At 50.7% G+C, this 25,456-nt stretch overlaps 2 protein-coding genes across 8 annotated transcripts in view; one reads left to right on the plus strand and one right to left on the minus strand.

The window, feature by feature from the left end:
- NUMB (numb homolog (Drosophila)) overlaps positions 1-14,653 on the plus strand; it is a 134,641-nt gene extending 119,988 nt beyond the window's left edge. For 4 of the 7 annotated variants that reach the window (XM_004681714.2, XM_012724583.1, XM_012724585.1 and 1 more), the window contains 5 exons: positions 1,144-1,284; positions 4,667-4,871; positions 6,605-6,895; positions 8,480-8,629; positions 12,643-14,653. In XM_004681714.2, coding sequence (XP_004681771.1) covers positions 1,144-1,284; positions 4,667-4,871; positions 6,605-6,895; positions 8,480-8,629; positions 12,643-13,358 — 1,503 coding nt within the window. In that variant the 3' untranslated portion in view covers positions 13,359-14,653. Of the gene's footprint in view, positions 1-1,143; positions 1,285-4,666; positions 4,872-6,604; positions 6,896-8,479; positions 8,630-11,131; positions 11,279-12,642 lie in introns of all 7 variants that reach the window. The other 3 variants (XM_012724584.1, XM_012724586.1, XM_012724587.1) reach the window with 2 other exon arrangements.
- A 593-nt stretch (positions 14,654-15,246) lies between these two features.
- The window catches only part of PAPLN (papilin, proteoglycan-like sulfated glycoprotein), a 27,547-nt gene continuing 17,337 nt past the window's right edge, over positions 15,247-25,456 (minus strand). Inside the window, exons 12-24 of the mRNA XM_012724392.1 lie at positions 24,980-25,051; positions 24,558-24,813; positions 23,474-23,585; positions 23,104-23,236; positions 21,738-22,191; positions 20,757-20,894; positions 20,459-20,580; positions 20,094-20,235; positions 19,573-19,710; positions 19,035-19,162; positions 18,829-18,937; positions 17,210-17,376; positions 15,247-16,566 (exon numbers count right to left, since the gene is read on the minus strand). Of these exons, the coding sequence (XP_012579846.1) occupies positions 16,391-16,566; positions 17,210-17,376; positions 18,829-18,937; positions 19,035-19,162; positions 19,573-19,710; positions 20,094-20,235; positions 20,459-20,580; positions 20,757-20,894; positions 21,738-22,191; positions 23,104-23,236; positions 23,474-23,585; positions 24,558-24,813; positions 24,980-25,051 (2,147 nt within the window). The 3' untranslated portion in view covers positions 15,247-16,390. The remainder of the gene's footprint in view (positions 16,567-17,209; positions 17,377-18,828; positions 18,938-19,034; positions 19,163-19,572; positions 19,711-20,093; positions 20,236-20,458; positions 20,581-20,756; positions 20,895-21,737; positions 22,192-23,103; positions 23,237-23,473; positions 23,586-24,557; positions 24,814-24,979; positions 25,052-25,456) is intronic.

Consider the following 25,456-nt stretch of genomic DNA (forward strand, 5'->3'; position numbering starts at 1 on the left):
TATTTTAAAGTGCTTTTCTAGTTTTCATTAATATTTAGATGAAATTTTTATGTGGAGGCTATATTTTTGTTTTTTGCCATGGTTAGAATATGATGTTGCCCTCTGGTGGCTACTTATTGCTACTGATAATAGTAATTGGTGACTTATTTCCTATCATGACTAGAGAAGAAATTTTGCACTGTGTATAATAATATTCAGAATGTATAAAGAACTCCTATGTATCAATAAAAATTGCAAGTAATCTTAAAGACTTGCAGAGTCACTTTGTTAAAGAGGCGCAATAGTATCAAGGTCAATTAAAATAAAACAATGATGGACCAGAATTGCATAAATTTAAAAAATAACTGTCAGGCTTATAGAGCAACAGGAATTCTTATAATGATGCTTTATAAAAGCTATTTTTTAAAGATTTATTTATTTATGCAAATAAGAACTGGCTACAAGCCAGAGGTACAGAGGGTAAGAGGATTCACAAGAGACAGAGTGGGGAACAGAACAGGCAGAGGTACTGAAATATACTGCTGAAGCAGGAGAGGTCTGTGCCGTGTGGGTCACCTCCGTGGCCAGGGATCAAACTCATGCTGCAGTGGCTGCGGAGAGCTTCATAGAGCTGCATTTTAACCTCTTGCACTACCAGGGAAACCCAAAAGCTATTTGTATGATTGTATGTTTTAGCAGTTACAGTCCATCTCAGCATAAAGGGATTGTAGGCCATTGGACTATCACATAGAAGAGCCTTGGCATCATCTTGTGTAGCCATGCCGCTCAGCAAGTAAAGAAACAAAGTCATGCTAGGTCTGTCCTGGGAATAGTTGGAAATACATGGAAATTGGATCAGATATATTGAAAACAAGTATTGTCAAATTGAACATGGACTTTGTCAAGCTAAAACTGGAATTAACAAGCATATGTTTTAAAACATGAAGGTGAGATGAGGGAGGCTTCTGGGCAGAGTGCACCTTGGCACTGTCCTGTTACAGGACACTTGGCACTGTCCTGTTCTCAGTACTCTCACCACTGGCCTCAGCAGCAGCTTTTCCATAGCCTCATGACAGTACACGAAGGGACTCTGATGAAATAAACTGTGTTTCTTCTGAGAAACTTGAATCAGCTCATAACTCCTTTGTGCTTCCCTTTTTCCAGGACCTCATAGTTGACCAGACAATAGAAAAAGTTTCTTTCTGTGCCCCGGACAGGAACTTTGATAGAGCCTTCTCTTACATATGCCGTGATGGCACCACTCGGCGCTGGATCTGTCACTGCTTCATGGCTGTTAAGGACACGGTGAGTCCAAAGTAGGGATCGCATCATCATTAGCCTCTTTCCTGGTTGACTCAACCAAGCGCTTGCTACTGCATTTGTAACACCAGTAAGTTGTTAAAGCATTTGGAAGTGCCCAAACTAACCTGCCTTCATTCCTTTAATTCAAGTAGTTTGCGCTTCTGGTATGACAGTGCGAGATGATTGGCTAAGAGCCAAGGTCATTAAAGGAAAGTAAAAGTGCTCCTGTGATGGTAACTGCTCTTTGAAACTTCACTGTAAGGGCTGTTTTCAGGATTCTTAAATGTATCTGTTTGCTGATATGTCTGGGTAGAAGATCTGTCACAGAAAGTGCTTATTAAATTTATTTGCAAAGGATACTGAAAGAACTGAGTTAGAATATATTTTATTTTCAATTAAAAAATAAAAATGTTAAATTGTGGTACAAAATGCTATGTTAGAAATTAGTGGAAGTTTTTGTTTAAAAATAAAAAGTAACTTGTCATCCTTCACGTAAATGACCCAAAATTGTTAAGAAAGGTAAGTCCTTTGATGATGATGATCTAAACTTTAACCTAGCATTGAGTGTAGACAATCTCTTAGTTTTTAAAAATTCAAACAGAATAAGATAGTATAGTTAGTTATAACACAGTAAATTCTTGCAAGGTTAAACCTGAAAGGGAAATGGTGGCCATGCTCTAAAACTGACTGAAAGGTTTTTTTTGTTTTTTAAGCTCTTTGAGACAGTGGTATTAAGAGCTTAGGCTCTGTGTTAGATCTGGTCTTAGTTATTTGGGGCAAGGGGCAAATTATTTAGCAATCTCACTCTTAATATCCATTTCTATACGATGGAGTTAATAGCTATTACTAGTTAATACTTAGATAATAAATAATGCACTCAACACATAGGTTCTGGCCCATGTTAGCTGCGCCCAAAATGATAGCTAATATTTTTCAAGCTCTGCCTCCTTGGCATGATATCAGTGCTTTGCGAATGAGCTGTAGTAACTATACTTTTCTTCCTCAGCCTCTCAGATCCTAGGTAAGCTGCAAAGTGGTATATTTTTCTATTACTGTACACATAAAATATAGAGTTAGGTTCCCCTTTATTAATTTAAAAAACCCTTTTATTGTCAAATTATAACCTTTAGGCCGTTCTGAGTTACTAGGCCAGTGGTTTGCCTATATCTAAATCACCAAGAGAACTTGTTACAACAGATTGGTGGACTCCACCCCCAGAGGCTTTCATGCAGTGGGTTTGAGGTAGACTTGAGACTTTTTCTTCAAGAACTTCTGTCCTAGACCTAAGAAAATGTTTTTGTTTTTTTTTTAAGATTTATTCATATATGGCCCTCCCTGGTGGTGCAGCGGGTTAAAGCACTGCACTAAGAAGCTTAAGCCACTTCCCATGAGTTCAATCCCCGCCTGCCCCGGAGGAGACCACATGGTGTGGCAGACCTCTCCTGACCCGCCCGCTGCTCCCCTCAGCAGTGTACTTCGTTGATCTGCCTGTTCTGCTCCCCACTCTGTCTCTGGTGAATCCCCTCACCCTCCGTATCTCTGGCCTGTACCCCAGTTCTGTATGAATAAATAAATAAATCTTAAAAAAAAGATTTATTCATATATGCATGCAGAACTGGGGTGCAGGAATGGTAAGAGGATTCACCAGACAGAGTAGAGAGCAGAACAGGCAAACTGACAAAGTACACTGCTGAGGGGAGCAGCTGGCGTGCCAGGGGAGGTCTGCTGCACCATATGGGTCACCTCTCTGGCGGGGGATTGAACCTGCGCTGAAGTGGCTTTGGCCTGTCTTGTAATGCTGTGCTTTAATCCACTGCGCCACCAGAGAGGGCCCAGAAAAATAAGTTTTCTTACAGTTCTGTTCTTACAATAGAGCTGTATTCACAGACAAAAAGGTACTAAGATTCTTTTGTACACATCCTCCAATTTCATACTCAGTGTCTAACCTCATGGCATCCACTAAGGAGGTAGTGGAGACTCATGTGGATTCATAAAGAATATTTCTCACTTTAAAATAAGCAGTCATGAGAAATCTTGGAGACAAAAAGCATTTTAAACATTACCTCTCCTTATGATATCTGATACTAGCAAGTAAAGTCTAGTAAAACTATTGCGCGCCATCTGTAGGAGCAGCTGCCTACCTGCTGTGATTTTGAAGAAGCCACAGAGGACTCCCAGTTTTCAAATATCTCACTATAAATGATGCCAACAGTTACTTTATCATCTCTGACTTTTTCACAACTAGGAATATGGTTTAAAATACAGCTATGTCTGGTTTTTAAAAAAAAATCCATTGACTTTATTTTTTTAAAGATTGATTTATTTATGCATCAGAACTGGGGGACAGGCCAGAGGTACAGAGGCGGTGAGAGGCTTCACCAGAGACAGAGTGGTGAGCAGAACAGGCAGACTGACGAAGTGCACTGAGAGGGAGAAGGAGAGGTCTGCTGCGCCATGTGGGGGGCAGCTCAGGGCCTGGGATCGGATTCACACTGAAGCGGCTGCAGCCGGCTGGCAGTGCTGCGCTTTAACCCACTGCACTGCCAGGGAGGGCCCAGACCCTTGACTTTATTAGGTTAACTAGGTAATCCTGTGTATCTTTAAAACCATTATCTATGTAATCTTTCCACTCCCCCCCAAAAATCCACTTTTTTCTGTTTAAGTCCTTTTATAAGTAGAGCACATGGATGAAATCTCTTTTAACTTTTGCCTGTACATGGTTAGGAGGTTGAAGTAGAGGTTAGAGAGAGTTTAGAGAAGGGAAGATAAGAGAAAAATCAAAGCTGATTAAGGTCTGGAGTAGGGCAGATTGGTTGGGTCTACGGAGACAGTCAGAAAAGGGAGGCTAAGGAAGCAGGTATCTGTTGACTCGTTCCTTTCTCATTGCTGAAGTTGCTTTTATTTACCTTAAGTTATACATTTGCACTTTTTATTTCTAGACATGACAACATATTTCAGCTACTGAAATGTGCCTCCCCTCTCCAATGGGTCCTTAGAAGTTCTTGGGAAATATTTCCACTACTCCCCTAAACAGCATACAGAGGTTTGTGTGTCAGGGCTTAGAACCTTGGGCAGTGCCTGCTACTCTGGTGGCCAGAGCTAATGTGACAGGAGCCCAGTGGATCTGGAGGTCTCAGTAGCTGCTGTAAAGCACAGGGTGCTGATGGTTGCATTCCCCGTTCCTACACAGGGAAGCATAAGCATTACCTAAGGTAACTTACTCATTTAAATTGATTTCGCACATTAATATATTAAAGTCTAATTTTAAGCTCAAATTCCCAATGTTTTGCTTTGTGTAAAAGCAGACTTATTTGTAGTTTAGGCTAATTTGTAATTGTTGGTACCGTAGCCCTAAAAAAGTGTTTGAAACCTCTGTAACATACAGGGAGAAAGACTGAGCCATGCAGTGGGCTGTGCTTTTGCAGCCTGTTTAGAGCGTAAACAGAAGCGGGAGAAGGAATGTGGAGTGACTGCTACTTTTGATGCTAGTCGGACCACTTTTACAAGAGAAGGATCGTTTCGTGTCACAACAGCCACGGAGCAAGCAGAAAGAGAGGAGATTATGAAACAAATCCAAGATGCCAAGAAAGGTACAATCCTGTTCTACCACAATGTGTGTTTATTCAACTTGTTTTTCTGCAGCTAGAAGAACAAAGCTGGAAGTCTAAACAAAGTCCCTTCCTATAGAGTAGCCAGTTTAGTGTTTTCAAACGTGTTTACATTCTCCAGTACATTAAGCCATCTGGGAAGCAAAGAGTGAAGATGAAAAAACTGCAGACATTCACCCCACACACACACATACACACACAAATCCTTTTGCTTAAAAACAAAATTAAGAAGGCCTGTCTCCTAGAACCAATTTTTAATTCTGATGTATCTGATTTTTGAGTGAAGCAAGTGCCATCAAGGGCCTACATCCTAAAGGAAGAAATAAAGTCCTAGGTGTAGCTCAGAAGATCTACCCATTTTGACTATGGTGCTGGCACACGGGTGATTTGGTGGTGGGAAGCCCACAGGGATTACAACTGAGATGGAAAAAAACCACAAAATGATGTAAAAATAAAATATTATTAACAAAAAAAATCTACCTATTTTGATGTTGGTTGCAAATATACACAGAGGTTTCAGTTACTTTTAGTAGATTATTGCTGTTTCCAGAGCTTTGGTGGAAAAGTGCCACAGATTTTGAAAAGCTAGCCCTTAACTTTTTTTACTGTAGCCCTCTAGATTTTGGTGTAATCTTGCAGAATAAGAGTTTTTTCAAGTCTACACAGCAGCACATAGCAGAAATGCCTGTGCAAGCATTGCGTTTGCTCAGGAGCCTGTTGTCTGAGGTTGAGTGAGGGTTGTTCTAGAACTGCCAGGACCTGGGGAAAATGCTTTGCATTCTTGCATATCCTAGGGTTGAAACCAACAAAGAGTACTAGAATAAAACTGTTCAATTTAAGTGTACATTAATAGGACACTACTAATTTTTTACTGTGTTCTTTTAGATAGCATCCTTAATGTGGATTCAAATAGCCCTAGTTCTTAAGTTAAAAAAATGTATATTTTATTTGAAATTAAATTATTGGTGATAATTTTTTTCATCTTATAAACATTTATGCCAACGAATAAAAAAAGTTTAATAGAAAATTTAATATGTATGCTACTAGTGTGATTGCTAGAAACATTTCTCAGTATCACAAAATAATACACATTGCTACAAACAGCAACTAGGAGAGAGGTTAAAACCCCAACATCTACAGAATGGCAAGGGGAGGGAGGTAGAGCTTCACCGCAGTCAAAATGAGACTCAACTGTTGCTCACATGTATTTGTATTTAGGCTTAATTCAGCTTGAAATTTTACTTCTGTTTGCTTATATGAGCCACAAATGCATACTGCTCATGATTTAAAAGCTGACCTTCTTTGACATATAATCAAATATATTTGTGTAAACCTTTCTGATCTTGCCACTCTCAGAGTTCTCTCCCCCAAACAAATAAGCAGAAAACTTTGAAAACCACAAATCATTCTTTAAATGGCCTTACATTAGGAATTCATTGTTTTTTAAAAATACTGTTTGGAGTCCTCAATCACTACATGAGAATCAAATATCTAAAGTTGTGTCTTAGATGTTCTGTGTGACATGTCAGAGATTATTGAACCTTTTATTTATGTGAAAAATAAGAAATCAAAGATTTGCTTCCAGCTTGCCTTTTAAGAGCCATGGGGAAAGAAATGGGTCGAAAGACTTAGATGGGGATTTGAGTTCCTCGGCTTGGTAAACTCAAATTATTTGAAAACATTACTAAGGTCCTCTTTCTCTTGACTTTCTTGAGCTGAAACAGATAAGACAGTTGGTTCATCAGTGATCCCTGGCAACACTGTCCCATCCCCATCCTCTCCCACCTCTCCCACTTCGGATGCCACTGCCTCTCTGGAGATGAACAACCCTCATGCCATCCCGCGCAGGCACGCGCCGATTGAACAGCTTGCTCGCCAGGGCTCTTTCCGAGGATTTCCTGCTCTCAGCCAGAAGATGTCACCCTTTAAACGCCAGCTCTCCCTGCGCATCAACGAGTTGCCTTCCACTATGCAGAGGAAGACTGATTTTCCCATAAAAAATGCAGGTAATGCAGTGTCTGTCTGACTTGCTGATGTACTGGCATTGAAGCATTATCATCGCTTCTGGTGGAAATAATACCATCAAGCTATCTGCCATGCTCTCTGAGGCTGGTTGATGCTGGTATCTTCTGTTTTTTCCCACTGGGAGAAAACTAAGGTCCAGGAAAGGGGAACATGAATCCATCATTTCTTTGCAATAAATAGGTAACAGAACCATGATGGGAATTCCTAGCCTGAACTGGAAGATGTATGGTTTGTTCTGATGGAAGTATACTTCCCTCCTTCTAACTAACCTGCTTCCAGATATCAAGGGTCTCAGGTTGCCATTCTTATTCTGTCATTGGGGACCCAACAGGGAATTAATTAAAGAAGGCTTTGGAAACATATCCAGTTAAACAGCATCACTGTCAGATGTACCAGAAGAAATAGGTAAGTGCTACTTGTACTGTGAATGACTCCGCAGGGAGGAAGCTCTAAACGGGTCTCCTGTATAAATCTAAGAGCTGTTGTGCATGAGATGGTAGATTTCCTCACGCATATTCATTACCTTTCAGAACTGCCACACTAGCCTTTGTGTGGCCTGTGTACAATTGAGCCAGCCCCGGTAGCTCTAGCCTCGTCATAAGATCCGGAGCTAAAGTGTCAACTCTGGTTAGTGCTTTTAGTAGACACTGCTTTACTTCATTCTGAGACATCCCTTGCTGTCAGGCTGATGCTATACAAAATATGAGGAAGCTCTTTCTCATTAGGGCACTCCCACTGATGATGGCGAAGAGCACAGTATTGTCTGTTGATGGATGAAACGAGGAACCTATGACTACAGAACAATTGGATTAGATGATTACTGAGGATCTTTTCAGCTCTCAAGGCCTATAAAAACTGAAAATCCAGATGCTTCAAGTATCTTGTTTTTAGTCTCCTTCTAGGGCAGATGAGGAACAACTTGACAGTTGCACAAAGTTATTGCAGCCATAACAGGCTTCTTCAGTAACATTGAAGTATTGCAGAGTTGGTATCAAGTACAAAGGCTCAAGAGTCCTGGATCTCAGCTCACATTTTCCTGTTATCACAGTTCATACACTTGTACATGGGAGAAAAATAAGTGTGATGATATTGGCATAGCTTACTACTGAGAAAAAAAAAACTAGGTATCCACTGGTTGACCAATTTTCTGAGAGGGTTACTATCTGGTGCAGAACTTAATCAGACCACAGCCTTGGGAGCTGGTTGGAAACAAACATGTTGCAGATGTCTTCCAGAAAGATATGACTAGCCAAACATCTTGGCACAAAAAGAGAACACCAAGTTTTCACGAATGTCATAGGGGAGAAAGTACAGAAGTTTGGAGACATGCAAGAAAGGCATGTAGCCCCTAGTACATGAATTATTGACATTTTATACCTTCCCATCAGAGAAGTCAGTGGAATAATAGAAATTTTTTTAAGCTGCCTTTTAGCTCCATCTGATAATTAAGCTGTTTCCTCCCACAATAAAGAATGCAGTATAAAATGTTATTTTATGACATACTGCTGTTATATTTCAGGATTACTCTGTTTGTCTGTCTGAAGTCACTTTCTGCTGTCTTGCAGTCCCAGAAGTAGACGGGGAAGCAGAGAGTATCAGTTCCCTGTGCTCACAGATCACCAACGCCTTCAGCACACCCTCCGAGGATCCCTTCTCATCAGCCCCAATGACCAAACCAGTGACAGCAGTGGCACCACAGTCTCCTGCCTTTCAAGGTGGGTGCCCTCCCAGCCTGTTCATTGTTCTCTTTGAAACTATTGCTTGTCTGATGCTGGCATCCTGAGCTTCCTAAGAGCAGGTCAGATCCATAAATTTCTGTTGATAATGTCAGGTTTGTTTCCTCTTGGACAGTGTGTGTATTTTGTTCTGCCTCCTGTTTCCTGAGAGTTTGCATTTGTCATTTTGCATGTACTTACCCACCTTCCATTCCATTCTAATAGGAGCTTGTATAGCCCCAACTCACTGCATTATTAACTGCTGTTAATGGTCAGAGTACCCAGCCAACTCATAAAAACAAGTCATCAGAGTTGGTTCTAGCATTATGCTTGCCTGGGTTCTCAACCCAGGGTGATTTTGCTCCCTCAGGGAAAAATAGGCATCTGTTATCTGGAGAAATTTCTGAGTTTTATAATTTGGGGTGGAGAGGGTTTTCTACTGGCATCTGGGCAGTGTTCAGAGATGCTACTAAATATTCCTATGCACAGGACAGCTGCCCTCACACAAAGAATTATCCAGCCGCCACACCAATTGTGCCATGTATCTCTGAGCTAACTGTTGATATTGACTCAGAGATCAGCAAATAGCTTGTATAACTTAAGTTACAGGCTTTTAGAATTTGAGCTATAATTGGTGTTTCTTCGTTTCTTTGAGAGAGCTCAGGCAAGACAGTAGCCTTCTCTCATTGGAGGGGGCTACTACATGCTTTCCCTCTAGAAAGTTTCTCTCTTTTTTTCCAAGACATTTATTTCTGCATACAGAACTGGGGTACCAGCTAGAGGTGCAGAGGCAGTGAGAGGCTTCACCAGAGACAGAGTGGGGAGCAGAACAGGCAGACTGATGAAGTACACTGCAGAGAGGAGCAGCGAGTGAGACGAGAGATCTGCTGCACCATGTGGTCACCTCTGGGGCTAGGGATTGAACTCACGCTGAAGTGGCTGCAGCTAGCTTCATAATGCTGTGCTTTATCCCACTGGGCCACCAGGGAGGGCCCAGAAAATTTCTTTTTTAACAAACAGTAATCTTTGGGGCCCTTCCTGGTGGTTCAACAGGTTAAAGCACAATGTTGAGAAGTTGCCTGGAGCCACTTCAGTGTGGCCAGGGTGGGTGACTCACATATGGCGTGGCAGACCTCTCCTGACCCGCCCGCTGCTCCCCTCAGCAGTGTACTTCATCGCTTGGCCTGTTCTGCTCCCCACTTTGTCTCTGGTGAATCCTCTCACAACCTGCACCTCAGCCTACACCCCAGTTCTATGTGCATAGTCTTTTTTTTAAATATAATAAACTTTCATAGTCATGAGCACCAAATGACTTTAAATCTCATATAACAAGTATTTGCAATACTAATAGGCACAATTTATCAAGTACTTAGCAGACTACCTACCACATCATGGCAAGGACTCCCATTTTTCTCATCTCATTTAATCTCCATTAAAACCCTTTGAGATAGACTTTACAGATAAGAAAGGTGAGAACCAGAGAGGTTAAGTAAATGGCCTGAATTGCACAGTCAGGTCTTCCTGAATATATCATCTGTTAACATTCTTTTGCCTTCATGACTGTATATAAGGCAGTGGGTTTACAAAACTGATAGTACAAAGTCCTTTCTCTGCCTTGTAAGGGCCTCCCAGTCTGTGTGTGAGCTAATTTTTAGACAAGACCTGGGTAAATAGTACCAAAACCATGACTGCCCTGCCCCAAGAGGGAATGACTGTGTCTGGGGAAGGGGAAGGGCCTGCTCCACTGCTCTCTGCTAAATACAATGAAGAGCTGGACTGAAAAGATAAGCGCAGCTCATGGATAGAGCGGAAGGGATAATGCTAGGTGAAGTAAGGAGAAAGACTGTACCGGATGGTGTTACTAAGATGTAGAGTATAAAGTAACTATAAACTAAGAGTCAGATAAAGACAGGCTTAAAAACTAACCCTTGATAGCTGGCTATGGAACTGAAGCGTCAAAGTGGGGAGTTGTAGGGGCGGGCTAAGAACAAGGCTTTACCAGCCTTGAGGGGGTTTGAAAGGGTTAAATGAGATGAAGCATATGGTACTAGTAACATAGTGCCTAACACATGATGAAGGAATCACTATATTAACTCATTATTGAGTTGGCATAAGATGATCTTCTGGGAAAATGGTAGAAGAACAAAAGGTGTTACCTATCATCATTATGCCAAGGCTAACCTGTATCTGTTTGTAAGACAGAGCAGCTCTGTTCAGCTTAATTTGACATTATTTTCCAGGTTTCTTTTCCTCTCTTCCCAGTATGCATATTTTCCTAGTATAGTCATCTGACCTCATCAGTCCAGCCATTTAATTACTACTTCTGATTCCCTCTGCCAAAGGCTTGTGTATCCATGGCAAGATGGCATGCTTATCCCAACACGAACTTTCTGTCTTATCTGTTCCACTGGTATTGCACATTGGCCTGACTGCCCAGCTCCAAGGTTCACCTGTACTCCCCGCATGAATTAACTCCGTTGATGTTGTCTGCTCCCATTGTAGCTAATGGCACTGACTCAGCCTTCCATGTGCTTGCTGCTAAGCCAGCCCATACTGCTCTAGCACCCGTAGCAATGCCTGTGCGTGAAACCAACCCTTGGGCCCAGGCCCCTGATGCTGCTAACCAGGGAATTGCAGCCACACATACGGGTAAGGTGGCCACAGATGGCGGTGAGGATTCTGGGATCAGATAAGTGACTCTGGTTCAAAAATCAGCCATTTACCAGAGTGGGAACTAGGGAGGAATCCTGTTAAGTATATTCCATCCTGGAACTAAATCTCATCTACCAAATATTACGGACACATGATAAAGGAGAAAAACCAAAGAGGTTCAACTGCTAGTTCTTAGGACTATAGAGCAGAACTACCCATGAGCTGGGCCTCACCTGGAGAGTCTGACAATGGACTTAGAGATGGGCACACCCTTAGGAAGAGGGGACCTTGCCTCCTGCAATGAATGGCAGGCCTATTTATTTTTACATCATTTTGTACATTTTTTTTTTCCATCTCAATTGTAATCCCCGCGGGTTTCCCATCACCAAATCACCCATGTGCCATCACCATAATCCCGTGTATTTCTGTCCCCTCCCACCCATTTTTGATCCCATTCCCCACTCCACCCCCACAAAATGTCTCTGGTATATGGTTGCTCATTATTTTTGTTATTTTCTCGGGCAGGCCTATTTTTAAAAAGCACTTTAGTGTGTTTTTCAGTACTTGTTTTCTTTTTTAAGATTCATTTATGCATACAGAAATGGGTACAGCCAGAAGTGCAGGGGTGTTGAGAGGATTCACCAGAGACAGAGCAGGAGTAGAACAGGCCAGCTGATAAAGTACACTGCTGAGGGGAGCAGTGGGGAGACAGGAGAGGTCTGCCGCACCATGTGGGTCAGCTCCCTGGCTAGGATTGGACTCGTGCTGAAGCGGCTGTGGCTAGCTTCGTAGTGCTGCACTTTAACCCATTGCACCACTAGGGAGGCCCTCTGTACTTGTTTCCTGTAAGAAATGTCTGTTAGCTAGAAAAACAAAAATTGTTTAAATAGTCAAGACAAGTCCTGCCAGGAAGACAAAAGGTGCGTGGAAGCCAGGGAGGGGCCACAGGGGCAGCACCAAGTTGCCCGTTATTGTGTTTTTTCCTGCGCTGTTAGGTGATTACGCTGGGCCCTTTAGAGCATGAGCAGACTGGGTTCTGTTCTGCAAGTGAGCCACAGCAACAGAACAGGACTCTGACACCAGCCACAGCCCTGGGCCGAGCAGTTGGGCCAGCTAGACCAGGGCTCTAGGACGGCTGAGACCACAGCGTGGTCTCACGGGTTCTTTTTTATCTGACCACGAAACTTCCCTCGCTGCAATAAAAGACACTTTCACCCATCAAAAGCACAGAATGTCCCCACTAGGGGGACTTGTTCCACACGTTAGGATCATTCAAATAACCAGGGTACCAGAATGAAGTCCAGGGTACCAGAATGAAGTCCTTAATGACTCTCTATCTCTCTCCATCTTTTTGATTCCAGGGACCGAATGGGGTCAATCTTCTGGTGCTGCCTCGTCAGGTCTCTTCCAGGCGGGCCACAGGCGCACGCCCTCTGAGGCCGACCGCTGGTTAGAAGAGGTGTCCAAGAGCGTGCGGGCTCAGCAGCCCCCAGCCGCGGCTGCCCCTCTGCAGCCAGTGCTCCAGCCTCCGCCACCCACTGCCATCGCCCAGCCAGCTCCGCCTTTCCAGGGGAACGCATTCCTCACCGCTCAGCCCGTGCCAGTGGGTGTGGTCCCACCCTTGCAGCCAGCCTTTATCCCTGCCCCGTCCTATCCTGTGGCCAACGGGATGCCCTATCCCGCCCCTAATGTGCCTGTGGTGGGCATCACTCCCTCCCAGATGGTCGCCAACGTGTTTGGCACTGCAGGCCACCCTCAGGCTGCCCACCCCCACCCGTCTCCCAGCCTGATCAAGCAGCAGACATTCCCCCAGTACGACACAAGCAGTGCTACTGCCAGTCCCTTCTTTAAGCCTCCTGCTCAGCACCTCAACGGTTCTGCAGCTTTCAATGGTGTAGAAGATAGCAGGCTGGCCTCGGGAGACAAGCACACGGAGGTTCCTGCAGGTACCTGCCCCGTGGATCCTTTTGAAGCCCAGTGGGCTGCATTAGAAAGCAAGTCCAAGCAGCGCACTACCCCCTCCCCCACCAACCCTTTCTCCAGTGACCTCCAGAAGACATTTGAAATTGAACTTTAAGCGGTTCCTACGGCTTATGTATTTTGACCATACGTAGGCAAGGATGGGGGTGGGGGTCCAAGGAGCAAAGGGGACTTTGTGTTTCTGATCAGTATGCTTTTTACTAATCCCAAAGGTCCAAAGGGCATATCCAGGCACAGAGTACAGTGAGGGAGATTTGGAAAATAAACCAGTGAAAACCATTCCTAGAGGAGTTATCTTACAGTCAGGCTAAAGAAGTCAAGGCATTGTGACCCTCCTCCCCTCCTCCTCAGCCCCTTACAAGTCTCTGGCAACAGAGAGGCAGATGTATCTCAACAGGAACCTTTATTCAAAGCACATTTACTGGAACATAGAGCAGAACGGGAAGCAAAATAATCTCCCTTGTCTTTCAGGCCAGAAACCTGCCTCCCCTTGGAGGACATCAATACCGAGGTGACCTGTGCTTAGGCAGGAAGAGAGGCAGGCTGGCTGCCAGGAGTCCCCAGCAGCAGCTGCCCAGCACAGCTCTATTTTAGGGGTAAATTTGAGCTTCCATTTTGAATAACAGAATAAATATTATAAATATATATAAAAAGCCAAAATTTTATTTTTATGCATTTAGAATATTTTAAATAGTTCTCAATATTAAAAAGTTGTATGAGTTGTAAGTAATCTTGCCAAAGGTAAAAGGGTTAGGTGTAAGAAATTGTACATAAGATTGATTTATCATTGATGCCTGCTGCAGGAAGAGGGCAGGGTAGGTGTTGCGGACAGGACCCCTGGCTTATCTGTGCTGTCCCCTGTAAGTAGCGCGTCGCAACACAGTCACGCTTCGACCAGTACAGCCGCTGAGAGTAGTTTATATAAAGACAGCAAAAGAGCAGTATTGTCCTGGTTTTAAACCAATGATGAAATTCTAATATTTTAGTGGAATCAAGCTCAATATGCTCTATAGAGACTATGTATGTATTTCCTTTCATGTATTGCTACATTTTCCTTACGTTAATCCTTTAACACTAAGGTGACAATGACATAATCATAGACGGGAACGCAGGTTGCTGTGTGGGTCTTGTTGTGTCACTGGTCCCCACGGTTGGGTGGGGACAGAAAGCGGGTCTCCTAGCCGTGTGCCGTGTCCGCGCTCCCTGTGTGCAGAGCGCCCGTTGCTGTCGGCGGCCGCTTGACCTCTGGTAACGACGTGAGATCCCAGCTCATTTTTACTTTTGAACGTTGGCCTTACAATCAAATGTAAGTTATATATATTTGTACTGATGAGAATTTATAATCTGCTTTAACAAAAATAAATGTTCATGGTAGAAGCCTTTGCCCATGAAGGACTGCGCTGTTCCCCTTTTCTTTAGAAGCAAGTGGAAGTTCTAGTTCTTGGGGGTTTGGTTCAATATTTTGATGCTACTGATCTCCAGTTCTTTTATCAGGACCAGTATCTTCTTAAAAGTAGTATTTTGTTTATACTTTTAGGCTTTGGTTGATCCTGAGTCCACCTCTCACATTAGACTCTGGCTACTCAAAGTACTGTCTGGAACAGCAGCCTGGACTTGGCCAGAATTGGTAGGAGATGCCAAAGCTGGGCCCCACCCCAGGCCGATCAGTCAGAATCTGCACTTGAGCAAGATGCTTGTGCTGAGAAGCCTGGACTGAAGCACTGACTGGACCCATATTAGAATCACCTGGAGAGCTTTTAAAAATCATCACTCCTGGCCCGCCCTTGAGGGCAAGAAAATCAAAATCCTCGGGGAGATTTCTATTTAAAAAGTCCCCAGCATGGCACAGAATTGAGAACCCTTTGTAGAGTGACTGCCACCTCTAACCTCAGGTCACTAGTGAACTAGTGACTAGTTCTAAGAAGAGTTAGTGAACCTCAAACTTCTGAGGTGAGCTGCCATTGGCCAAATACTGAGCTAATTTAAAAGTATTACTTTCTAATTACCTTTTAACTTTTTAGTGCAAAACTCATCCTACTAAATGAAAGGGGATATCCCTTGATATTCTTTTAGTGAAAAGAAAAGTACTCATTGGTGAGAAGCCGACCACGCATCCTCACTCGCCCATGGTGCAGTCGGTCTCTCTCCCAGCCAGTGTCGGTAATGTCCCTTTCAGAGCGTTAGTCCCCATAATGCCTGTCTTCCCTGTGCCAGGGATAGCCACCTTTGTTACTAGGCCCTGTCAGTCCCCTGGAGGCTGCATAAAAGTTGAAATAGAAAGGCACACGAAGCTGGTGAAACTGCAGTTAACCACAGTGCCCTCCTCCGCGCCTGCACCCCCGTCCGACTGGTGCTGTATTTAATGGTAGTCTGATTTTATCTGGCAACAAACATTTGCTTCACAGATTCCTACTTGAGGAGGAGAGGCCCACCCCTAGCCACTGTGCAGAGCAGGCCCATCAGCTTGATCCACCGCGAGGACCCTGCGGCCAGGCCGTGTGAGTCAGCCTCAGGAGAAGGGCGCCCGGCGTCCCGCGAGAGTTAAGGAGCTTTTCCGGTTCTGTGCTCAGACAACGATGCAGCTGCTGCTCTTTCACCCCAGCCCCCACCAAGTCTTGTCTTCCACTCCACTGCATGCGTTCACAAACACGCTGTCCCCGGCCGTGAGCACAGGTGGGGAATGGGTGCTGCACTGCTAGAAGGGTGAGAGACACACCAGAGCAAGGGGCCCTAGTTTGATCCCAGATGACAAGATCAAGTCCTAGCAAAGAATATATGTCCCTGACACAGCAGATGTGCCTGTTCCCTGGGTGAGAGAGGTATGAACTTTGAACCCACTGCCTCCCCACCCTTAAGCTTGCTTTCAAACAGTGAACCCATCTTATGTAATAAGATCTGTAGAGGGACTTTGTAAAGATTGTCCTTATCCAATCAGATTTCTCCTGACAACTCGACAGCCCCTGTGGCACTGACTCAGGAATAGGGAAGGGGCAGGTACTGGTTCTGCGGAGGTCAGACCCTCGGGAAACGGGGACAGTTGAAAGAGCCAGAGTCTCCAGAAGGTAACTGCCTTCGTCAGTCAGAAAAGGGAGATGAAGCACCCTGCGCTGTGGGAGCTGAGGCCAGCTTTCACCCCTGCTGCCAGATGGGCTGGGCGGGAGGCTGGACGCGGGAACAGCTGGCGCAGCAGAAGCTGGAGTAGTACTCATTGCCGCAGAGGCCGGCCTGCAGGACCAAATCACAGTTGGCCAGCTCAGGCTGGTCAGTGCACTCCCTGCGGGGGTCCCTGGGCTGCGTGGCCAGTGCTGCAGAACAAAAGGAGAGAGAGAGTGGTCAGGCAGCCTTGTGCATGCTGAGAATCCTCACCTGCCACTTCTCCTTAAGAGGCAAGCAGCTATTCTGTAACCTGGTGACACCTGCATGTGCAGCCCACGGGGTGAGGTGACACTTTCTCTCTTCATTGCCCCCACCTCACCCCCCTTTAGCACACAGTGGGCCTTCCGTTCTTCCTGGGTGCAGATCCCAAGTACTGGGAGGTAAATACTGTCCTTGCTCTTAAGACCCAAAAGGCTGAGCGACAGGTGCCTGGTCCTTGGCTTGGGCAAAGGAAGGTCAGCGCCTGCCTCACCCGCTGGTTTCCTCCTCCTCAGTTCCCCACCCTTGCACTCGCCCCAGAGAAAGCGAATGACACTCAACAAGGCGAGAATGAAGTGTGCCGAGAACCGAGACTCCTACGGCCCCAAGCCTCCACTGCTGGCTTCCCCAGGAGCTTGGGCAGCCGCCAGCTCACTGGCCGAGCGCCCCTACTGCTTCACGCTAGGCGTGGCCTTATCTGGGTGACTGCCGTCTGGACGGGGTTCCAACGAGAGCTTGGAGTAGGCAGTACCCCCTTCACCCTGGGGCCCCGGCCGTGCCCGCGTTTTGGCATGGTGCTGGGCGCCTTCTCACCTGGCCTGGTCATCTTCACCTCTGTGCTGCGGCTGACGGCCTGGCTCCCGCGGTAGGCGCTGCACGTGTAGGAGCCCTCGTCCCTGGCCCGCAGGTTGTGGATCAGCAGCGTGCCATCCGGGGACTGGTGAACGCGGCGGCCGTCGGCCTGGACCGGCAGCCCGTTCCTGGAGGGGAGAGATGCGGCTGCCCACCCAGGACTGGAGCCAGGGCGGAGGTCGCAGACCGTTCCAGAGCCAACAGCTAGCTCCCTCTGGGCAAACAGATGACTCACCTCAGAGAAGACACGGGACAGGGTAACAAAAAAGAACATAAAGCACCTCAAAGGAGGAGCTCATACTGATCGGAGTTTAAATGTACCTCTTGCCCACAGAGGAACCCCACTCCTGCCTTTTACTGGATGCAGGACAGGCACTCCCTGCCTGCAGGGCACTGGGTGCAGGAGACAGGAAGGTCATGGCCAGAGCAAGGCAATGGGGTGGGGATACTGAGGGTCTGTATGGCCCTAATCTGGAGTTTGAACTGGACTCTTGAGGATGAGCAGGGGAGGGGGCCGCCAAGTGAGGCTAACGCGACATTTGCAGAGAAAGTATAGCTGCCCAAGGTGCTGGGAGAAAAGCCTGAAAGCAGAGACCAGGTAAGTGGCTGCTGCGCACGGGCAGTCAGGGATGACGGAGCTTCTCGCTCGGGTTACCAAGTGCTAGCGGTGCCCTCCCATGTGGGCAGGCCCAGCCAGGGAGGACGGCCTGTGGTGAGGTTTCCACCCACCCCCACTGTGCACTTCTGGCGCCCCATGGACACCGGCTGGTATCAGAGCTAAGCCTGGGTGACCCCAGAAACTGCACGTCTACAAGGCTGCCAGGTGAAGTTAGGCAAGTGACCTGAGCACCAGCAGCCAGAGAAGCAAAAAGACCACTACGCAGCCATTTGTGGAGGCCAGGAAAAGGAGTGCTGCGGGAGGCGAGCTGGCAAGCAGAGGAACACTGCAGGTAGTGTGGGGATGGACATGTGTCCAGGGGGGTTGGCGGTCTCGGGAGGGCGGAGCCATCCCGTATGGACAGCTGTGCAATTGGGGCACTGCAGGGGAGCACAGCGTCAGAGGAGGGGATGTTTTAGAGGGAGCCCTGAGCATCTTGCGGACACCCGCCTCAGAGGCTTGACAAGGACACCCCTCTAGCCAGCCACCTGTCACCTCCTTTAGCGCCCCTTTGTGGGTCTCCCAGATGAGAGGCAGCCCCATCCCTTGCCTGGGAGTGTCTTAGGGGATCAGGTTACCTGAGGGGCCCCAGAGCCTAGTCCTGACACATGGTAGGGAGGAAGGGGGTAAAGAAAGGTTTGCTGAAGGAACAAGTAGAAGACCACTCAACCCAAGGGACAACTAGCAATGTCAGGAGTGCTAGTGACATCAGGTGAGTAGGCACAGGAAAGCCCCCAAGAACTGAAACTTACTGGGTCCAAAATGTCAATAATGCTGATGTTGCAAATCCCTGGTGTAACCCATCTGACAGAACAGGGTGCAGCAGCAGTGACAGAAACACCCCCAGAAAGGTGGGCCAACTCTGGACTGCACAACCCCGAAGGGAGGGCGTACAAGCCAGGGCCTCCAGGAAGAGCCTTACCTGGACCACCTGACGTTCACACTTTGTCCTGCCACCATGCACAGCAGCCTGGCCGTGTCGCCCTCTGGCACCGTCACGGTAGAGGGCAGCCCTGTGATTGTCAGCTCCCCTGCGGGCCCCAGGAGGAGGCGCTGTCAGCCACGGCGCCACTCCCGCCCCACCCTCAGAGGCTCTGCTCACCCTTCCATTCCAGCCTGCCCTCTTACCCAGAACTCTGAGCTGGACCCAACGCTGGTCTCTGTCGTGCCCGTTGAAAGCAACACAGGCGTAGAAGCCACTATCTTCAGCAGTCACCTGACTGACGACCAGGGAGCCATCGGGCTGCAGCTGGTGTCTGGGGACCAAGCAGAGTCTGTCGTCTCCCTCCCAAGGGGCCGCAGATGGTGCGGGAGTAGCAGCTGTTCACTGGGGTCTGGCCTGATGGCCATGCCCCTGGGGCCCCAGCTGCCGGCAGGCGCAGCCACTTGAAGAGGCCTGGCATTTAGGCCTGGCAATAAACACAAGCCTTTTCACATTTTCCGATGCCAAACTCTGGTTTGGGTTTCCAGTTGGTGCTGTTTTCGTCTGGGCTCTGCCACTTAGGAGCTGAGTCTTGTGGTGTATGTGAAAGGGGGAATAAAAGGTGGGAGCACACCCCACCCTCAGGCCCTATTTCCTCCCTGTGCTGGCTGGCCTGCCTGTCCACTGAGCACTCTGGAAGGCCCAGAGCCCCCCGCAACCTGCACGGGCAGGGACAGAACCAACCTGGGAGCAGAGAGCAACTGCCCGTCTCTCTGCCACTCGATAGTTGGGGGTGGGAAGCCCTCAGCCCGGCAGGGCAGCCGGACCCGCTGTCCTGGATGGGCGTCCACCACCCCAGGCTGGCTGTGGTCCAGATGCAGCCTGCAGAACCACAACCATGAGGAGAGTCTTGCCACAGCCTCCCCTCTCCCAGCCAGATTTAGCTTCCTAACGCCACCCTGTGCTTGTTAGGACACCGAGAACGGCCTGGGGAAAGTCAAAGCCAGCCCTGACCTCAGCTCCCTTCACCAACATCTCCAGCTGTCTCCGTCCTGGCACTAGGCCCAAGCCCCCCAGCCCCGCTGTTCCTCCTTCACTCCGTCCCAACCCGGAACCCTGGTGTCTCTCCCTGCTGTCGGAGCAGGAGTGAGCCAGTCTAGTCACCGACTGGGAGCCCGAGCACCCCTCTCCTCCACCCACGGAGACCACCCACCCGGTCCTCAATGGGGGAGGCCGAGGGCAGGATGGTGTTGGCACACTGTTACCTGGTCATGCGCCTTGGGTGCGGGGAGGTGTCCCCTGCTAGGCCCGAGTACTGAGCGCCGTGGCCCTGGGCGGGGTCCCCGGTCTGGGGGAAGTGCCTCGGCTCAGCCTCAGACGATACGGCCACGTCAGCCCCGTCAGCCCCTGCCACGAGGCCAGAAGAAGCAGAAGATAAGCTGTGGGAAAGGGTGGGACCGAGGCCAACGGGATAAGACACGTTCCCCAAACCGACCGAACCCGTGATCCCTGATGCCAGGATAGCTGGCCCAAGGCAGCACCCCAGGTCCTCCCAGCGGTGGGTTCCCCGACCCAGGCGCTCCCGATCAGCCCCGCCTACCCCAGGGTCCCTGGCACTGGGGACAGAGACCTGTGACATGAAGCTGGATCTGAGAATCACGGCCGGGCCTGGCGCTGCCACAGCTGTAGGTGCCCGCGTCCTCTGCCCACAAGGGGCTGATGACCAGGGAGCCATCAAGCTGCTGCTGGTGTCTGAAACGCAGAGGGCGTGGGTGAGGTGGGTGGGAGGGATTGAGTTCTGGGCTCGTGGGAACAGCAGTGAGTCCTGCCCCCACCCGTCAGGCCCCAAAGGGACTGCACCTGCACAGAGGGCTCTTGGCCACCGCGCCCCCCCCCCCGTCCGGAAGTGCAGGGGACACACAACACACCTGCCAGAGGAGACGGGCTGCCCATCTTTGAGCCACGCAGCACGAAAGTCCAGGGGGTTGTCACCCGGGCAGTAGAGCTGCACCAGCTGCCCCAGGGCGGCCTGCACCAGGGAGGGCCCTGCACCTGCCAAGCTAATCCTGGAGAAAGAGGTGAGGCTCTGCCTGCCTGCCATAACACCAGGCCCCACGACCACCCTTCGCCAGCGCGTCCCACCCGGCAGCCGGTTCCTGTGCTGTCGCTGACATGTATGAGGCCAGACGGTCCATTAAGAAGCCAAGCTGCAGGCGCCCCTAGACTCGGGAATCCGCCTTCCCCACACCCCCGCCCCCCACCCCCTTGTAGAAGCAGGGAGGTGCAGAGCCCAGGGGATGGGGAGAGGAGCGCCCTCTGTGTTCACGGGGGGGCGGGGGGGGACTTTAAATTCCAAAGGGGCATTTAGATACTCCCAAATTTGTCAGCAACACGATATTAAGAGTAACTAATGAATGAAGCCCACACCAAATCTGTGCCACCATTTTAAGGTCAAGAAACGGCCTTGAATGGACTGGTGGAGGGTGGTGGGCATTTGGCGAGGCACCTGGTGCGGTCACACCTGAAGAGGTGTGGCCCCGCTCTCCTACAACACACAAAGCTGGAAACTGACACTGCGTCTGAAAGAAAACAGGTCCAGAGACGTCAGGAGACTTGCCAAGGGCACGAAGCCAGTCAGCTTTCCAGCTAGACAGGCCCTGGGTCATACTGGCATCTGATCCAGAATCCAGGCACCACCCTCTGTGCCACCTGGCCTCGGGCGAGTCTCCCGTCTCAGGTCTGAGCCGCACCCTCTGCAGAGGGAGGGTAACGAGGCCCCCCAGGCGGAGCTGGCCGGAGGAGTCAGGCTCCGGGGCTGGAGGGAGGGCTGGCTCATCTCGGGGTGTATTCCACCAGGCTCAGCCCCCAGTCTGGGTCCCTGTTCACCAAGCTGGCAAGGTGGGCCTCACCTGTAAGAGGAGCTGTGGGCAGGTGGCCCGTGCTGCCCAGCATTGCCACCCAATCTGGAGGTGCTGGGCCCAAGCTCCCGGCTCCAGGCCCCAGTGTGGTGGGGTGCTCCGGGTCCAGGCTGCGGGTCTCGCCACCAGACATCCCCAGGCGACAAGGGCTTTCTCTGGGTGACCCCAGCCCTCGGCCTGCTGGCCGCCTCCTGGCCTCCAGGGCTGCCACTGCCATCGCCGTGGAGACTCTGGCCAGAGCCAGGTGTGGGCTGGGCGGGCCCGTGTCCGGGCCCCCGGCAGCTGCTCATGCACTCCTCCTCCGAGGCGAAGTTGTTGGCATTGCCGTGGCAGCCGCCGTACCAGAAGCGGTTACACCGGCCCACAGAGGGGATGAAGTACCAGCGGGCAGCCCAGTCTGTGCAGGAGCCGTGGGCACTGAGCAGCAGGCACCCCGCCGGATAGGCTGAGGGGCGGAGAACACACGTCACCCGGGTGCCAGGGGCAAAGCCGCACACACTGCCCACATGCCCTTGGCCTCAAAGACTCGGGAGCGAGGACCTGCCCAGTTGGTGGGACATGTCACACCCCTGACCTGCCCGGGGGGTGGGCACCAGGCATGAGCCCCCAGTTTGCAGCTGGAGCCACAGGCAGCCTCCGGGGCTAACCTGTCCGCCTGCACCCACAGAACAAAAGCCACCCAGAGGCCAGGCCATGAGCCCCCTGGCCTGGCTCCTTCGTGCACCACCCCGTTCCTTCCCCAGCCCCCGAAGTGCACACAGCAACCCCAGGAGCCTTCATGCCAAGTTTGGCTCATGATAGGAACCCAGCCCTGAGTTTCCTGGGGCAAATGAAGACGCCCAAGAGGCCTGCCCTTGTCCCCAGAGCCCTGCTCCACCTCCCCCAGGCCCAGCATGCCCGCCAAAGGGGCCGCCCTCTCCAGCTGCCCAGTCCCTTGCTGCCCTTCTGACCTCCACAACCCCAATGGCCCCGGCCACCCCACCGAAGCACCCCACACGCCTCCCTCCCGGACACATCCCATGCAGGCTGGGGACACCACTGACCACCCCACACCAGCTCTACCTCTGCAGGGGGCAGAGGCCCAAGGGGACAGGATGGGCCTTCTTTCCCTGGGATGTCTGCCCAGAAGCCCCCACCCCAACTTGCACGAGCCACTGGAGGCCCCAGGTTCAAACTGGGGAAATGACCAGAGTCTGGCATTGCTGTCTTCTAGTAGGTGATCAACAAACATGGAAGAAACGAATGAGTAATAGCCAATAGGAAGGTCACCTGCTGGGGAGGCCAAGGTGGGGCAGCGAAGGGACAACAGTGGGGCCAGACTCCAGTCAAAGGCGGACGCGCAGGGGCCTCCACTCACCGAAGCCAGGCTGGCCCACACAGCCTTCCCCAAGGGGACCAGCCGCCGGGGCCACACCGTCATAGCAACAGCCGAACCGGGAGCCCCGGCACTCCCTGGACTCATTCTCCTGGGCCTGGGCTTGCTGGGCCTGCTGGGCCTGCTGGGCCTGGTGGGCCTGGTGGGCCTGGTGGGCCTGGGGAGAAAGCCCAAGGTTAGAGGGCTGGGCAGCTTGGCATAAGTGTTGGTCTCTCAGGGGAAGCAGGCTGCCAGAGGACAATGACCCAACCCGGCCCACAGACACCGCCCTTCTCCAAAGCCAGAGCAGCACAGAGCCCAGGTCACGGGGCACTGAGCAGGCTTGGGGGCTGGAGCCCCAGGTGAACCAGACACTTACTGCAGAAGCCACGGCTCTCGACCCCAGCCTCCTCCCGGCGCCGTCACTACAGCCAGCCTGATGGGGCCCCGGAGCTGCAGACACCCCGTCAGGGCAGCACCCGTACCTAGACAGACAGGACACTCTGGCCCTCGCTGCCAAACACCTCCCCTTCCTCCTGGGGACCCCAGGCTCCTGGCATCCCAGGGCCCAGCTCTGTGACGCCCTGTGTGCAGAGGCCACGCCCTTGTGCACACCCATCTCTGCCCACATCCTGCTGATCCGTGGCTCCAAGAGAGGGCAAGAGCCACACACTGGCTGTACCCCTCACGATGGACAGACCCTCAACGCACACATCCTGTCACAAAACTGAGGAGGGGACATCATCTGAGCCTGCCCAAGCATCAGGCTCCAGGGAGTTTTTACAAAACAGCAGTTTTACAAAACGGCAGAAGAGGGTGTGAAACAGGCCCACCGCTTATTCCAACCCCCAAGCAGGAGTTGGGAAGACAGGTAAAAGGCGCACACGAGAGGCCCTGTGCGCCCAGGCACCACCTGCAGCCGGAAGAGGCAGGCCAGAGAGGACACACGTCGTGCCCTAAGCACCCAACGGCCGCTGGTAAAAGGCTGGGCTGGGACTCGCCCCCAGGTGTCCGGGCCCTGGCCTGGGGGACTCAGCACACAGCTCCTGAGCCAGGGCGCCAACAGGGCCAGCCCTGGAAAGGGGAGCCACAGAGAGGGCCCTGGGGAGCCCTCCTGCAAGGCGGGAGCGGGTGACTGTTGGAAGCGACAGCAAGTCTGTTGGGCCTTTACTCTGGCCCCTGCCTAGTTGGGGCTGCAGGCTGGAGTCACATCCTCAGAACTGCCCAGAGCTGCAGGCGACAGCACAACAGGCTGATTTGTGCAGAGAAAGGGGGGATTTTTATCCCCATTCAGCACGTTAGGAAGCCCGGAGGGGGGGGTTCCCAAGACTGCACAGCAGACAGCTGGGGAACACCGTCTGGGAGCCCTTCCCCAGCTCCGCTCAGCCTCGGCGCCCGCCCACATGACCGCCACTGGCACCTTCCACTCGGCCCACAGCAGGTGTCTGGGCACCCACCTGCTCTGCTGACAGGGCACGCCGGGGCAGCCCTGCCACTGCGGCCCACCAGAGGCGGTGTGGCCATCAGGACAGCACCCGTGGGGGCTGTGTCTGCAGTCACCGGCCTTCTGGCCAGGCCACAGAGGCTGCTGGTGCAGGGACGGCTGCCGTGAGGGGGCTGGGCCCCAGGCTCGCAAGTGGGGGCCCTGGTCTCCTCTGGGGTTACCCAAGGCTGAGGGGCGCTCTTGGGGTTCTCCCAGCTGGTCTCCAGAATCTAGAAAGAAAACAGAGACGCATGGATGTGTCCAGCTGGCTCTCCGACCTCTGTGTCCGCGCCACACCCGCCTGTCTCCACCCCCAGCCTCCATCCCCTTGCGCCATCCCCCCGACACGACACGGAGGATGGGCTCTGTGCTGGGGGCTCCAGCTGAACTTCTCACCCGAGGCCAGGGTCTCCTCAGGACCCAAAGGCAGCCAGGGGTCGCTGGAGCTGGTGTGCACGCTGGGAACATCTGTAGGGAACAGGGACAGAGGGACTGATGCCCAGGCAAGGGGAGGACGAGAGGAGTGGGCCCAGGCAGGGCCTGGGGACTGGCACTTGCTTCCTCACTCTGCTCAGCAGGGCGGGGGGGTGGGGGGAGGGGGCCAGGCCAGCCAAAAATAAAGTGAGCATCTAGTTTTGACCCCCAACAGCATAAAACAAAAAAAGCTATACAATTTTTAAAAATTCATTGGACACAAAGATAAACAACCCAACTTAAAAAATGGGCAAAGAAGTTGCACGGACATTTCCCTAAAGAAAGACACGGCCAAGGAGCACGCGAAAAACGCCCCCAGGGCTGGTTGCTCAAGAAATGCGGCTCAAAGCTGCAGCGCGCTGCCTGCCCCATCCCCGCGGACCCCCCAAGCCCCCACCC

Source organism: Condylura cristata, unplaced genomic scaffold (genome assembly GCF_000260355.1).
Source record: "Condylura cristata isolate star-nosed mole 26May11 unplaced genomic scaffold, ConCri1.0 scaffold00013, whole genome shotgun sequence".
Lineage (NCBI taxonomy): Eukaryota > Metazoa > Chordata > Mammalia > Eulipotyphla > Talpidae > Condylura > Condylura cristata.